General features: G+C 39.4%; 1 protein-coding gene across 22 annotated transcripts in view; it reads left to right on the forward strand.

Moving 5' to 3' along the window:
• The window catches only part of Camk2d (calcium/calmodulin dependent protein kinase II delta), a 253,455-nt gene that overhangs the window by 186,272 nt on the left and 50,495 nt on the right, over positions 1 to 16,688 (forward strand). For all 22 annotated transcript variants that reach the window (XM_028856050.2, XM_028856105.2, XM_028856139.2 and 19 more), the window contains exons 8-12: positions 930 to 1,013; positions 11,790 to 11,884; positions 13,249 to 13,371; positions 14,172 to 14,255; positions 14,758 to 14,800. In XM_028856050.2, the coding sequence (XP_028711883.1) occupies positions 930 to 1,013; positions 11,790 to 11,884; positions 13,249 to 13,371; positions 14,172 to 14,255; positions 14,758 to 14,800 (429 nt within the window). The remainder of the gene's footprint in view (positions 1 to 929; positions 1,014 to 11,789; positions 11,885 to 13,248; positions 13,372 to 14,171; positions 14,256 to 14,757; positions 14,801 to 16,688) is intronic.

A 16,688-nucleotide genomic window follows, 5' to 3' on the forward strand; every position in this document is an offset into this window, starting at 1 on the left:
TTGGCATTAGTTTATGGTTGGAGGAACATCTGATTGTGTGTTCTTTTAGAGAGACTTTCCATTTTTCCATTTGTTGCCTTTTAAAAGAATGCTTTCAAATGAAAATGGTTACCTTTGTTATTTTTTAAAGTGTTCTTTACTTGAAAAACTCATTTTCAGGAGTAGAAAATATTTCCACTGGAGTCTGGTAACAGATGTTATTGTTGCTTAAGCATTCCTTATCGAATTCTACTCTGTTTATATAATCCAAGGCTTCCTTTGCCATCACCCCTTCACTGTGTCTTCTCAAGTTGGAGGTCTCTTTGGTCGGTGTTCAGTGGTGATTCATCCAAGTGTCCCTAAGACTCCTTTCACTTGCCAGTTATGAATACGTCCTGGTTATTTATTAGTACACATTGAACTGATATTTTTCTGGGCTTATTTCTTCTCAGAATGAGTCTTTCAGTTACTGGTAGCGCTATCCACTCTCATGGCCCTGTACCCAAAGGATATCTGTTCTAAAAAATATTTTTGGAAAGTTTGCTTTGGATTTGTCCTTAGAATGTAGGTGTTCTGTCCCCCTCTTTTGTAGGTGACTGATTGTCAGAGGCATTTAGGGATCATCTTTTGCAAATAATTAATCTGCTCTCAGTTTTCTAATTATTTCTTTATAGCTTTAGCTTGAACTTCCATATAAGTGATGTTAAAACATCTGAACAAAAGTAGCCCTGTGTCAAAATATCATAGTAGATTAACCTCCACACCTCCAGTGTGTGTGTGTGTGTGTGTGTGTGTGTGTGTGTGTGTGTGTGTGTTTCAAATAATCTACAAGGTTGGATAGACAGACCTCATCTTCAGTTAAAGAAGCCCCCTAAAGCATTTTTCTTAGTTGGCCATTTCCTTCCATGTCATCACTACAACCATGACTCATGAGCATCTGTTTTCCCTAGGTTTTGCCGGCACACCTGGTTATCTCTCTCCAGAAGTCCTGCGTAAAGATCCTTATGGAAAACCAGTGGATATGTGGGCATGTGGTAAGAAATTACATTTTCAAGGCAAATTTTGTAATAGAGCAGTGTCTCTGTCAGTTTGGGATGCAATAGTAAAACACCAGAGGCTTAATGGCTTAAACAACTAAAAAGTATTTGTAATGAAGCTGGATAGCCTCTGGTCATGGTGCCTATAGGTCTGCTGTCTAGTGAGGGTGTACTTCTGGATTCATAGATACCCATTTTCTTTTTGAAGCCACACATGGTAAAAGAGTCTTTCTTGTAAGAGCATGAATCTGAGTCATGAGGCCTTTTCTCTACCAAAGGCTTCACTATTAACTTCATCACAGTAGCACCAAGGACTTTAGCCTGTAAGTTAGGAGAAGGCACAAATGCTCTGTAGCAAGCAGTGTTGTGAGACTTGAACTCAAAACGTCTCGAACTTTAGTCTACTGAAAGGTTTGTGGAGAAGTGGGTAAAGAACAGAGCTCCGTGTTTTTAGTTAGGTCTGGAGTGGGCAGACTAAAACTTCTCTGGTGACACCAGTGCTTTATCTCGGAACTCTGAGAACAAAGATATAGAGAGCCTTATAATGTTACACGCTTGCTCTCCTGAGCCAACCAGTCCTTCTAACAGAAACTATCTGCCTAGGATTTGCTTGGCAAGAATTACAAGAGTAAATCTTGAAAACAATGAGTGAATGAAGTCTGATTCCAGCCCCAATATGCCAACTCTAATTTAAAAAAAAAAATCCTGGGCAGACCCAGCACACACTGGGGAGAACCACAGCATCATTTCTAACAATAAAATCTCTATGTGTTGACATATTCTTCAAATAGATGGAAGACTGAAATAAGGGAATGCTGTCAGTCATTCTGAAATGTTTTTCTACCAAGACTCTCAACAAAACCTAGTGTTCTGTGTTCCACAGTCCCCTTTCTGCTGTCTAAAAGCAGATGTGAACTGCTACAGTTTGTCTATGGTGGGGGGCTGAAGGCATGTTTCAGTGCCGTGTTTGCCGGCAAACCCAGAAGATGTTGATTAAAAATTGATTTATAGGTTCTGGGAATAACTTCTTAAGTTCAGTTTTAGTTTAATAGAAGTATCTATGTTGGAATGGCAAACTATCCCATACTCCATTCCTTGTCAGCTTTATATCACTAACAACAACTTGATATGAATGCAAACTGATGGAATCCTGTGTGTTCCGAGTTCCCTCCGTGCCCCAAAAGGCAGCTATGCGGAGCTGGATTTTTGCCATGCCTATCTGCCAGTCTTTGGTTTGCACTGGCTCTAATATCTGAGCTTTTTGTTTTCCTTTTCCATGTAAAATAAGACTATTATACCCTCACAGAGCTGTGGGAGGTCAGACAAGGCACATATTAAGGGAAGATATTTTATAGTGTATAAAGCAGTGTGAAATGAAAACAACCATCATCATTCTTAAGATTTAGAAGTGACACTTAGTCAAAGGCTAAGGTCTTAGATAGATCCCAAGCACTCTATTCCCCTGCCTTCCTAGAGCTGTTTTCTAAAGTGAACTCCAGAGTGCCTATGAGCGAGAGCTAGTGCAAACCGTTCGTGTCCCAGTCTGAATTCTAACAAGGTCAATAGCTCAGATATTTCCCTTATACTAAATTAGCTCTGAGCCCAGATCTGTTTCTGCTGATGAGCCTTCAGGCAGCAGATTGGATCAAGACTCAGGCTGACTGACAATGACAGGTCTTATGGAGTATAGTCATATTCTTGAAATATTTTAAAATATAATAGAGTCAATTTTTGTGAAGTACAGTGTTGTGTAGATGGAACATGATACTCGGATCTTAAACTCTGTGGGGATTGTGTAGTCAGTTACTGGTCCAGAACAAAAGGAGAGTTACTGAAGTATTAGGGCCAGTGTCCCAGTTCTAGGAGTTCTAAAAAGCTAGACTTGGCCACCCACTCTAAATGCTAGTTAGAGACTACTAGACAGAAAAGCAGAGAAAGCAGATTTAATCAAATGTGAGTAAAGATGGTCTGTGACCCCAGGTCTACTTGGGGTGTTGGCATGAACTTCAGTTTAAACAGCAGAACAGCAGCAGGGAGCAAGAGGCATGCACGATTAAGAACCCTTGGTCAAAGTGTGTCTTGTTTACTGTCTCAGTCCTGGTTCAGCAGTGGTTGCAGACCTCTTATTCTTAGGGGAACAAGCTGGTTCTCATGAACTGCTCCAGGAGGCAGCCTGACCTTCACATGTAATTGCCTCACTTTAGGGGTGGTCTGTCCTACTGGACTTTGCTGTAACTGAAATCCAAGGTATCTGGAGGTTTATGACAATGATTCTTACTTATGTGTCTTTGACCTTGATGAGGAACAGCTGGGTTGAGTGTTACAGGTTTTTAGATAGATAGTCCTTGAATGATTAACATGCCTATGAGGAGTTAAACAGGACTCTGACCCAAAGCACAGAATATAGATAAAACAGAAGGGAAGAGATGCTTCTATCCTGCTTTCCTTTATCTTATGTGCCCAGAGAAGGAGGGGTGGGTGATATGTAGGAAAAACAGCCAGTGGCTGGCACAGGTGTATCAAGCATTTTTTCCCGTTTCAGTAGACACTCATCTCCAGCTTGCCATGGCATTCTTCCATCCTGGTTTTCCTCTAATCTCTCCCTTTTTTGTTCTCCTTCCCTTTTGTCCATTTGGTATCATGTGCCATGGTTAAAAGAAGACTCCCATCTCCTCAGTTTGCTTTGCTGTAAGATGGTATAAACTGTTTGGTCTCTTTGTCTCAGCCTCCTCTTAAAAATGGAGACAACATAGGACTTGACTCATAGCACTGCCAAGAGGATGTGAGAAGACGCACTTAGTGTGTGTTAGTTACTAGTAATGTTGTTCCTAGGGAGTTATTTTGGGTTTTTCTTTTGTTTTTTGTTTTTAGGTGAACTTTCTAGATAACTTATGTAGCCTTATTTTAAGAACAAATTGTAGTAGTTAATTCAACATTACAAACAATTATGATAATCGATTGAATATGATAACACCCTCATGATTTTCTGGATATCCATTTCTGTGTGTCTCTCCTCTCCTCCCCTTCTTTTTCTCCTCTCTTCTCTCTTTGTCATCTCACAGGTGTCAACATCTAATTTTCTGTGCCCAGAGTCCCCTTCTGCTCTGCTCTGTGCTGTCCTTTGCTTTTTTCACCTGGTGTTTTGCAAACAGCAGGATCCCTTTGCAAAAAGAAATGCTCCAGCTCAAGCATGGATCTGTAGTCAACTCCCATTTTCTTAAGAGACAATGGACAACCTTTAGTTGGAAATTAGTCTAGAAATTCAATTAGATACTTTCATAACACATATTTAGGGAAATGACCACCACTGTGCATAGCATAAGTATTATTTATTATTATTATTATTATTATTATTATTATTATTATTACTACATTTCTCAGTCATTGTTCCTGGTTTCAAATCACTGCTTCACCATTTTATTGCCCTCTCACTCAGGTGACATGAAGGCATATTAAATTTACTTTAGTTATAAAATGCTGTTTTCTCCTTGCTTATCTTTTTTTTCAGCTTATGGCTTAACTGGAGGGTAAATGTTTCATTCATCAGCTCTTTCTCTCTTGCCAATTCTTTCTTTTCAAAAATAGATACTGCATTGTGTAGTAAGAAATAATGCTAGTCAATTAAAAAAAAAAAGCAATTCCAGAGACTAAGCTATTATTTTATGTGAACTAAGGGATAAGCATTTGCTATAACAGGGTCTTTGTCATACTAGCTATTGACACAGAACAGAGTGTAGCACAATGTGGGCATAGGGACTAAAGGATGGCTGTACAATATTAGAAATGTGCACTTATCTGCACTTGGGAATTCTCAAACACCACTATTATCTTTCTTTTAAGATCTCAGAGTATGGCCTGACTGATACCTGGTCTTTGAAAGCAACCAGTCCATTAGTGAAATGTAAATAATAGACATGAAGGAAGCTAGAATATAACCCTATGTTCTGCCATTACCAATAGTAAATTGGTTTTAATGGTTTCCTTGTATATAGAGTGGCTTCTGTAATTCCCTACTGGGATGAGCAAATGTTTATAGATATCACTGAATTGCTGGCTTTTAATAGACCTCCTTCTAGAAAAGTTCCTTAAAAATAAAGGAGAAGCCGGCGTGGTGGCGACGCTTATCCAGCACTCGGAGGCAGAGCAGCGGATCTCTGTGAGTCGAGCAGCTGGCTACCAAGTGAGCCAGGAAAGCGCAAAGCACAAAAAATTTCGAAAAAAAAAAAAAAAAAAAAAAAAAAAAAAGGAGAGAGGGAAGAGGGCAAACCAGTAAACAGAGGCTGGCCTCCCAGAATATATTTATGCTTCTTACAACTTTATCTGTCTTATTAGATGTCACTCTGAATGGTCATGAGTAACAGTATATCACTGACCGTCACAGAATGTACCATGACTTTAGCCAAACCTTTGGACTATTATGGAATATGTTTCTCCTTCTCTCTCTCTCTCTCTCTCTCTCTCTCTCTCTCTCTCTCTCTCTCTCTCTCTCTCTCTTTTTTTTTTTTTTTTTTTTTTTTTTTTTTTTTTTTTTTTTTTTTTTTTGGTTTTTCGAGACAGGGTTTCTCTGTGTGGCTTTGCGTCTTTCCTGGAACTCACTTGGTAGCCCAGGCTGACCTCGAACTCACAGAGATCCGCCTGGCTCTGCCTCCCGAGTGCTGGGATTAAAGGCGTGCGCCACCACCGCCCGGCATTTCTCCTTCTCTTGCATAGTGAACAGTGTTTCTGCAGCCACATAATTCCAGGGACAGAGCCTTGTCATGCTTTATTTGGAGTAAGTCAACACTAGGCGCTTTGTTAGTCTGAAATCCCAGCCCAGTTGACAGTATGCTGCTACTGTCAGGCTACTGGTAGTTCTGTAGTTCAGTAGCTGCCTGACCCTGGGCCACCACTGGAGAGGTTGGCTACCCAGCTGTTTATCACAATCTTCTGCAGTCACCACCCAGGGGGCCTTGGTCTCAAGTAGAATCTTTACCAGTGCCCTCCTGCTCAGAACACACGATGCTTTCTTAAACCTCTCTTAATTAAGTACATGTAACTTCCCAAATTTGGTGCCTTTCAAATTGTGAACCATATTATGCTTCAGTATGACTTGAAGTCTTATCAATACTTCAGCTTTCTGGGACATGCCCTGGAAGTATTGGATAGAACTCTCTGAGGTTCTATGATCCTGCAGTCCCACTCCTGGGTGTACATTCAAAAGACTTGAAAATAGAGTCCTGAAGAAACGGTGTCTGCCTGTGTTCTTAGCAACATTACATCTTCACAAGAGGGTGATGATGTCTATTGAGAAGTCTATCAATGAAGCACAAGGTCATACACAATAATATAGTATGTAACCTTAAAAAGAAAGAAAATATTCTCACAGGCGCATACAGATGAATGCCAAGGGAATTGCATTAGTAAAATAAAAGAACAACATAAAAAGTCAACCCCTGCGTGATTCTGTTCAGGTGAAGTATCTGAAGCAGTCTAATTCACAAAGTCCTAGAAAGCTGCTCTTCTACTTGACACCACTGAACTGCGCCCTTGAAAACCGTGCATCTAGTTCATTTACTACTCAGTGTTCGGTTTTTAAATATAATGCTTTCCTTAAAAAAAAAAAAAAAACTGTGATAGAAAGGGTCTGTCGGGTAAATCTCAGGATCTTGCGTTTTCCAAGCTTGCCACATGATTCCGATGCACACCATGTCCGAGCCAGCCAGAGTCTCCTCTCCGGCATCGGATTTTAGGATTGGTACACAACACAGCAATGTTGTTGTTAAGAGCATCACAAGATATGGGTGAATGTCCTTCTAGCTAATTTGTATTTCCAGATCCTCCTGTAGGTGCATGGTGTAGTGTGTGCCACTTACCACGGCAAAGTAGATATCTTGGATGACTTTTCCCTTAACTTTCCCCAGCTTCTCAGCTTTTCATCATTTCTTCTTCCACAGCAGCAGTCTTTAGAATGTTTGATCATTTGTGTGATTATAGGCTTAATCATTTTTTCTAACATTAGCTTTCATTAAAATAAGTTTTGAATGTTCTTGATAATGTAGGCTTTCTGCCTAATCAGTAATCAGTGCTTCCCAAAACTTTAATTAATCAAGCATTTCTCATATCTTCCAAGCACAAATTAACACACAAGCCAAAGAAAACTAGGCAGCATTATCTAACAATGTTATATGGAACCAATTGTGCCTAAAACAGTTCTTCCGCTGTTGATTTCAAGAACATTCGAATATACAAAAGGAGGGAGTAGCGCAATGAACAGATGGCTAAGGTTACTTCGTCTTACCCCCAATTATTCCCCCATCTGAGATTGTTTTATTCCAAATCTAAAAGCCATGCCAATATATCTGTACAAAAAAAGGAATGCATTTGTAAGTGTGACAATAATGCAACTTACTAAAATTTCATAGTAATGGCTAGTATAACTATCTTCACATTTTCTGTTTCACAAGTTTGTTATTAATTTATCTTTAGCCTCTTCGATCTCTTTTGATATGTAGGTTCCACCACTGTATCTCTCTCCACTCATTTTCAACGTATTTGTGTCTCCACAGAACACACATAAGTGGCCCCCCTTACTCTTAGTATATTGTTGGCCCTCCTATCACTTGTAGTACTAGCTGATTCCACATCTTGTCAGGGAGAGTAGAGGAGTATCTTGTCATTCCTGAAGGAAAGAAAAAGCTACTGGGTTTGTGTTCACAAGACTCTGGAGCCAAGCTATTTCCTCCTGTCAGAGATGGAATAATATAGATTAGGTAAGAAAAATATTACACTGGATTAAAATACGCACACCCAAAACTTAAATCTATTTGTTTCTGTTGGTAAAATCTAAAAGACGTTCTGAAATTTGGGTGACACTTAAGAGTAAATGAGTGATTTCAAAACAGGTTAATGTAAATCAAAAGAAATGAGCCATTATGCAGCCTTTCCTAAATGGACTGTACCTTAGGGTAACTGAGTAATAATTAGAAAGGATTTTCCTATTTTAAAAAGAGGAGATAGAATTAGAATACCACTAGTGAAACACCCAGGCAGTGATTAGCAAAGGCCACTTAGGTTGTGAGAGATACCTGGTATTTGGAGATGATATGAGCACCCCTGAAATCTTCATGGTGATGGTTCATGCTGACAACTTGACAATATCTGGGATCACCTGGAAGACAAGCCTCCAGCCATGTCTGTCGGGGATTAGCTTGATTAGGTTAATTGAGGTGGGAAGACCTACCAAGGAGGAAAAGTAGCTGTAGGGGATTTTGAAAGTGTTACCTATTGATAAGCCTGCTAATAACTCAACCTCTTAATCTCCTTGCTATTAGTAACATATCTACCACTATATGGAATTAAATGGAGTAATGCATTAAGCACATGTAACAAACAATTCTTATGAAGAAACTTTATGATACATCATTATCATTACACTACAACTCTGCTAGCTCTCCTTTATTTTCAGAGAACAAAACTATAAGGAAGCATAATTTAGTAGCTCTTGGACTCTAATGAGCAAATCCAAAGAAGCTTGCAGAATACTTTAAGGAAGCATTAACAACTTTACCTCAGTTAGTCAGTAATACTTTCTTTCCTTTTCAACGCCTTCAAGTCTAAAGCATTTTTTATTTCTAATATTTATACTACCATATCAAAAGTATACTTTCTGTAGAAAACCCTTTATCATTTATCAGATGACTAAATCATGAGATGTTGTGTGATGTTTTCTGGGGAGATTTCTACTCACCCCAAATATGGTACCAGTGACAGATAAAAGAAATGATTACACCAAAATCCAAGTTGGTTAACCAGTGAGTTTACTGGTATACTGACATGGGTATGGATGGCCCAAAGGCATCTGAATCATTAAAATCCCACCCAGTTCACAAAAGCTGCAAACCTGGATCTCTGCACCATGTGAAGGCAGCTTGACCAATGGGAGAGTCCTCTCCACAGCAGTGCTCACTGCTTATGTAACTTTGGCAAAAGAGGGACCTTGGAAATCTGTTAAGCTTTAGGGACTTCCTCAGATAAGATTTGTGAGTTGCTTTCTTTCTGAGTCTTAAAGAGCCTCTTTCTGGGATGGAAAGTTTTGATATAGAACTTCTTGAGCCTTAGCAAGCCTCCATGCAATGTGGAGTATTTCAGTCTTGAGGAATTTTCTGCGCAGTGTGTGTCTAGTAAGCATTGGCAGCTCTCCTTGGGGCAAAAGGCCTCTCTGAGTTTCCACTACCCAGAGCAGTAATGTCATATCTCAGTTACATACAAAAAGTCCCCAGAAAGAAAAGCCTGAGTCAGAGGGCAAAATGCCTCAGCTGTGAGACTGTTTAATTATTTTATAATGACCTAACACCATGTTTATAAGGAAAATGCCCAGATAACTAGACAGTGTTGACATTACAAAGCAAATGTTTTTCTTTACTTTTTGAACCATAGGTGAGAACCAAAACTACTTAAAATGGGTTTCTTTTCAACTCATCCTAGAGAAATAAGTACAGTTATTGGTCATCACTGGGACCATCATCATTGTTCAGTCACCAGTTCCATCAGATGATAAAAATAATATGAAAATTAAATTAATGCATATGAAGTCTATAACAGTACAATTTATAAAATAAATTTTCAGTCTTGGTATATAAGCCATGGTAGTTTTTTTACCATGAATATTATTTAAAATATTTCATTCCGTGTTAGTCACCTTCCCATTACTAAGACAAATTGCCACAGATAATCAGCTTATAAGGATGACAGATTTATTTTGGCTTGAACTTTTGCAAGTTGCAGTCCTTGATACATGAGCCTCTTAAAGCATTTGGGCCTGCCTGTGGTAAACACATGGTGAGCTCATAGCTAAAGTACATGGCAGAACAAACCACTTACCTAATGACCTGAAAGCCAAAGAGGAAGAAGCAATCGGAATCCAATATACCCCAATCACTTGGAGATCTCTGCACACCTTACCTCTTCATAATAGCTCCTCAGGGACCAGTACTCTAACATGCAGGCCCCTGGGGACTTTCAAGACAAAGACTATCATCCTGCCATGTGACTCTGTAGGGAGTTGTTGTTTGGTTAGTTTTTCGTGAGTGGATTTGGTTTTTTGTTTGCTTATTTTGCAGTTCTGAGGATCAGACCCAGCCAGTGATTCAACCATGCTAGGCAATAACTGTACCACTGAATTATTCTCTGGCCACAGTCTAGACACTAAAAATCTATTCAAACTGTATTCCTGAAAAAGGCTTTGAAAGTCCAAGGAGATTAAACAGTTTCTTCAAAGCCATTTTAATTCAGTGGTGACTTTTGTACAAATAATTCCAGTCTAATTGACAAGAGCAGGGTTAGACTTCCCCAAGCAAGAGCTCTGGAAACCAAGGGACCACAGCCCCCAAGGTGAGGAATGTCAGAAGGCATCTGGGCAGAGGTCACCTGCCCTACTCTTCTCCCTTGGGCTTCCCAGGTTTATGGAAGCAACAGGGTGGAGCTCACAGGTGAGGCAGAGTAACCTCAGACCTTCCTCTAGAAAGTCTGCTGCAAAAGAAACAAAGAGCTTAGCAGGTTAGGAGTATGTGAAAAATAACTGAAGGATGTTCAAAGGTAAATGGGACCATAGTTCTGTTTTTAGGAGAATTATATACATATATGGCTTCAGGAAAAATTCAGTCTATGAGTATATTTTTAATTTAAAAGTTGAATCACATATTGACTAACAATTAGTGAGTTACCCTTCATTAGGTGGGTTATGCATCTACAGACTCAACCAAGCATACATAAAATATTTGAGGGGGAAAATGCAATTGCATCACTGAATGTGCACAGATGTGTTCCTCGACTCTAAACAGTATAGCACAATAACTCTTTTAGAGCATTTGTATGGCTATTTTAGGTTAAGCAACCTATAGATTACTTCAAATGCACAGAATTGCACAGATTAGTTGTATGGCTTTTTTAGGTTAAGCAACCTATAGATTACTTCAAATGCACAGACTTGCACAGATTAGTGACTTCCACAATTCTATTAAATGGGCCTGAGCATGCATAGACTTTGGTATCTGTGGGGGTAATCCTGAAACCAGTACTCTCTGTGTACCAACAGTGCCTTTAATTACATATTTTTGCAGTAAATCCCAAATTGTATTACAACTTTTGCTTATGACCTTGGATTTTTGCATGCAATTTCACCCTCCTCTTCCCTTTCACTTTCCTATAATACATGTATCTTTGGTGAGGTCTGGCTATTTGATAGAAAAAAGTCTTTTAGTATTGAAAACTCAAATTGTTGAAGAGAAGATGGCTTTATATTACATTATATATTATATTATATTATATTATATTATATTATATTATATTATATTATATTAATTATAATTATCTGCATTCCAAGGGGCACCGGTTATTTAGCACATGAATTTGTAACCAGGACAGCACATTCAGCAAAGGTCCTCAATGTCAGGCAATAAGGAATAGACAATAGAAAGCTAAGCATCAATTCCATATAGAATCTATATGGAAAAGAATTCATGGAGGCAAAAAAATAGGTCCTCCAAAAATGACAAGAATATTCCATCTTCAGGTGTTACCTTGCCTGCCTCTTTATAATACTTTGTTCCATGGGGTGGACTGACAGGTGTCAGAGTGGAACACATGGGAGGGAGTAAGTGATCATATAGAGTGGGGGGTAAGCCTCAGGACAGGTCACAGTGTGTCTCTTTGAAGTCATACCGAGTACACTTCCATCTGTCTTAATACCATATTGGTCAGTCACATTTGACTTATTGTCTGTTATGATCTCTTCAGGTGTCATCCTCTACATCTTGCTGGTGGGGTACCCACCCTTCTGGGATGAAGACCAACATAGACTGTATCAGCAAATCAAGGCTGGAGCTTATGATGTATGTAATAAGTATTCATATGGCTTTGGATAGGGGTTGGTTGGTTTACTGCCAAGGACAAGGATTATTGTTCTTATTTTTTTAATAATAATTTTATGTTCTGTCATTTGGCAACTAATGTGAGGTAAATATCTCTTAATGTGTGAAGAATATTATATACTTATGTGCAAGGAAGTTTAATTTTCAAAAATAGTTATGATAAGCATTTGGTTGGTATAAAAGATTTATAGTTTCAGACCATGAATTCCAAGTCATTATCACTAAAACTCAAATCCATCTTTATTAATCAAAATAGGAGCTATCACAATCAATATTTTTGACAGTGAGAAATAAGTTTATTTCTGTTGTGTAAAAATTCATGTTTCAGGAGTCAGTAAATTTTTGGAAAGCATTTTCTGCATCCTGTTGGTTGTAGAAGTGTTTTTTAGATGATTGAAGCTGTGTGGTTGGTTGGGGAGAGGCCAGGTGCCTGAAACATAGCCCGATTCACTCAACTTTTGAAACATTGTGCTGTGGTGGGGGGTTGTCATAAAGAATCTGGCAGCTGTAGGCACCGCTGTTTTGGGTGTATCTCATCAGTTTTCTGAGCACACTTCTCAGATGCAATGGTTTCCTGGGATACCAGAAGCTGTGGTGGATCTGATTAGCATTAGATGACCAAACAGTGACCATAGCCTTTTTTGGGGTACACCTTTGGCTTTGGGAAATGTTTGAATCTGCTTTTCAGTACAGCCACTCTTCAGCCAGTTGTCATGTACAATCTACCTTTCTTCAGATCACCATATGATAAGAGATGGTTTCCTGTTGGGTAGAATGAGAGATGGTAACAGCTCAAGACAATCCCTTTCTCCAGTCAGCTCATGGGGCACCCAATTAGGGTCATGGCTATCTTGCAAGCATTATTGCTAGTTAAGTGTTTTAGAAATTTACACATTAATATTTCAGACAGGCTCATGTCAAAGCCAGTGGGCCAAATTGAAAATAGACATGACCAGCTTTATCTTGTCACTTATTCTTTTTGTAGCATTTGCCATTGGTATGAATTAATCTATTTTTTATATAATGAAAAATTTCATGAAGCAATGCACTGCTTACAGAAATGAGGAATATATTTGGCTCTTCTCTGTTTGACTGTGTGTGTGTGTGTGTGTGTGTGTGTGTGTGTGTGTGTGTGCGCGCGCGCGCGCGCACTGTTGTTTTTTCAGATAGGATCTCATATATACCAGGCTATCCTTGAGCTTGCTGTATAGCTGAGGCTTACCCTCTGCCTCTACCTCCCCAGTGTTGGGATTATAGACGTATACCAACATGCTTGGTTTGCGTGTCTATTTTTACAAACTTTTTACTAATTTCTATCTTTTAAGTTTCCATCACCAGAATGGGACACAGTGACTCCTGAAGCCAAAGACCTCATCAACAAAATGCTTACCATCAATCCTGCCAAACGCATCACAGCCTCTGAGGCTCTGAAACACCCATGGATCTGTGTAAGTCACTTTCTTATACGCCCCAGAAGCCAAACTGAAAAGAAACAAAAAACTTTTAGTCACTTTTCATAGATTTCAAATAATCTTGAAAAAAAAAAGATAAAACTTAATGCACTTTTTACTCAAAGTATTTAAGAAATGAATTTTATAATACTGAAAGCTGCCATTGCCAATAGCAAACTCAAAATAGTACAAATAGCTAAATAAGTATTGTCTGCAGTAACAGGACCGAGTAATTCCCATGCCAATTATTGATAAAACTCATGAACAGGGATTAAGAAGATGACACCAAGGCTTACTGCATCCTAGAAGGAAAATTTTTACAGAGTCCAATTATTTATCATCAAGCAGCTTTAGAAACATGTGAGGTTTAGAAGCTAGAGGTAGTTTTAAGCCGCGGTAGTCTGGATGTCTTGTAGAAGCCACAAGGAAAAACAGGAAATTGTAAGGGGATCTGAAAACTCCTGTGAATTCCTAGGACTAAGAGTCAAATGTTTAGGTAATGATATAATACTAAGTCAATGGGAGGTATTCTCATGGTAATGCGATGGAACGCTTACTAAAATGATGATCTGAGCAGTTGATGATCTTCTTTTCTGTGCCTTCCACTCATGAGTGTTTGATCTCAGTCACTAATAGTCTTTATGAAAGTCAGGGTTTTGGTAGGTAACTTTGGCAGTTGGATGCTTGCAAGTTGACGCTATGCATGCAGGCGCCATTAGTAAAGATTGGATGAGACTCTTTATTGTCCTTGGTATGCCTTAAGCACCCTCAAGTCACTCTTTGTCCTCTTCTTCTAGCAACGCTCTACTGTTGCCTCCATGATGCACAGGCAGGAGACTGTAGACTGCTTGAAGAAATTTAATGCTAGACGGAAACTGAAGGTAAGAAATTTGACATTGTTGTAGGGAGTGGGGCTGGGGGGTTGATTTGGGGAGGTGAGAAGTACTGTAAGGGGAAGTTTTACCAGAGCTTTTACTATTGGGGATCTCAATAGTCAGTCCTCCTGGATCTGAGGGAAACAGAGGGTGCTCCCCCCTCAAGCCCCGGATGAGAAGCAGGGCTAGATGTGGCAGTGTGTGCTGTGGCTTCTCTCCTCTGAGGAAGCAGCTGTGCTGTTTGATGAGCTAAATCTGCCTCAGACAGGGAGAGCTGTCCCAACATCCTGAGAGCCACAGGCCAGGGCTCCCAGGAAAGCAAAAAAAGAGGCGGGGGCGGGGACAAACTATCTGAAGTCCTCTATCGGAAAATAAAACCGGGAGATTTGTTAGTCCCTGCTACAGATTTTTAGGTCAGAGATGTGTAGAGGCAATTGTGATCTTGTTCTCTTATTTGTCAGTGATGTGTAGAGGCAATTATGATCTTGCTCTCTTATTTCTTTGATAGGGTGCCATCTTGACAACTATGTTGGCTACGAGAAATTTTTCAGGTATACACATCTGAACTCTGCTCTTTGTTCTCTGCTTTTCTCTAGTCTTTGTGTGATTGTGTCTTTAAGGGGATTTAGAAAGTCTAGTAACTACAAATAGTTATCACACACATCATATATATATGGAGAGAGAGAGAGAGAGAGAGAGAGAGAGAGAGAGAGAGAGAGAGAGAGAGAGAGAGAGAGAGAGAGACCTTATACTCCTGTGGCTGTCTGTAGGACTCCACCCAGACTTAACACCCACTTGTCAAGTGCTGGGATCGCAAGTATGATATGTATATTTCATTTTAAAGCTGAACATTTCAAACCTGGAATTTATTATTGATTGATGCTTCATAAATAACCACAAGGATGCTTTATTTTCTGATTACCACAAGGAACTGCAATAAGAAAGACTTTTAAAATGAGGCATTTTGTGGAACTAAAGTAGTGTCTTCACATTCTTTAAGACTCATTACAAGGACTAAAGCTGTCTAATGAGAAATTACAGAGAACTGACCACATGAGCGCATGGGGCTATCACCCAATAATAATACTCCTCAAAATGATCTCATGGGGGAAAATAGTAGGAAAAAAAGAAGAAAAACTTACATATGAACTAAATTCAGCCAAGATGTTTCTTTTCTTAAAAGGAACTCTCCAGAATGGAGTCAAAGTGTGTGTTACTTCCAGAAAATTATTTTTAAATTTCGGAGCCTTCTTTGATAGATTATCTAAAAGCAGTAGCCATTCAAAAGTCAAGTATTGGTAAGTGCTAGCCAGATATATATGGAATGGAATGAAACAGCAACTAAGCTACATTTGATAAATTTGTAATTTGGGGATAGGTCACCTGGTGGTGCATCTCATTAATCCCAGCACTCAGGAGGCAGAGGAAGGTGGAACTCTGTGAGTTCAAGGCTAGCCTACTCTACATAGAGAGTTCTAGGCCAACCAGGGTACATAGTAATACCCTGTTTAAAAAAAAAAAAAAAAAAAAGCCAGGTGGTGGTGGCACATGCCTTTAATCCTAGCACTTGGGAGGCAGAGCCAGGCGGATCTCTGTGAGTTCGAGGCCAGCCTGGTCTACAAAGTGAGATCCAGGACAGGCACCAAAACTACAGGGAGAAACCCTGTCTTGAAAAACAAACAAACAAACAAAAACCAACAACAACAGCAAAACAACCTTATAGTTTGTATGTTTCGTCGTAGAACAGTTGTCAAAAATAACACTATTTCTGCCTTTCGGTAGTGATGTGCAGCATTCAGTGACTTGTTCTGACTTCAGTTTGCCTAGCCAGGACGTGAAAGTGATAATCAGGCAGCCATGATCACATGAGTGCCAAACATTCTTCAGCAATTCCTAGTTATTGTTAGACCCGTGTTAACAGGTCAGCCCTCTGAGGGGATAGGCTGGTAAGCACCTATCACACCATGCCAGCACGGTGCTACACCATCGGGGGCCGTGCTGCCCAGCTGTTGTGTGTTCTGTCCAGTGTGTTTGGTCTGATAAGCCATGCTACTGCTGCCTCTGTCAAGTTACTTGTTTTGTAACTACCTGGTTAATGTGATTGACATTTACATGGTGAGCTCAATACCAGTTCATTAAGCATTAACCAATATATATGACCTTAAACTAGGTATTTCACTGTGGCCCAGTACTCAGTGAGTCTCTAGGAATAGGGATTTATATAGCAGATATTGTTAATGAAATAATATATGCTGCTGAAGTTAAGTGTAAATTGGGTCTTTGTTAATAATGTTTATACCCCTTTATAGATGCTATAGTTTACCTCATGTGTTTCTCTTCACCATTCTGTAAACTAAAAGCGGTGACTAATATGTGGATTTTGCAATGTCTCTGAATGTTTTTGCATGAAAAACAGACTTTTTTTTACCCATGACTTCT

This window comes from Peromyscus leucopus, chromosome 6, assembly GCF_004664715.2.
Source record: "Peromyscus leucopus breed LL Stock chromosome 6, UCI_PerLeu_2.1, whole genome shotgun sequence".
In the NCBI taxonomy this organism is placed as follows: domain Eukaryota; kingdom Metazoa; phylum Chordata; class Mammalia; order Rodentia; family Cricetidae; genus Peromyscus; species Peromyscus leucopus.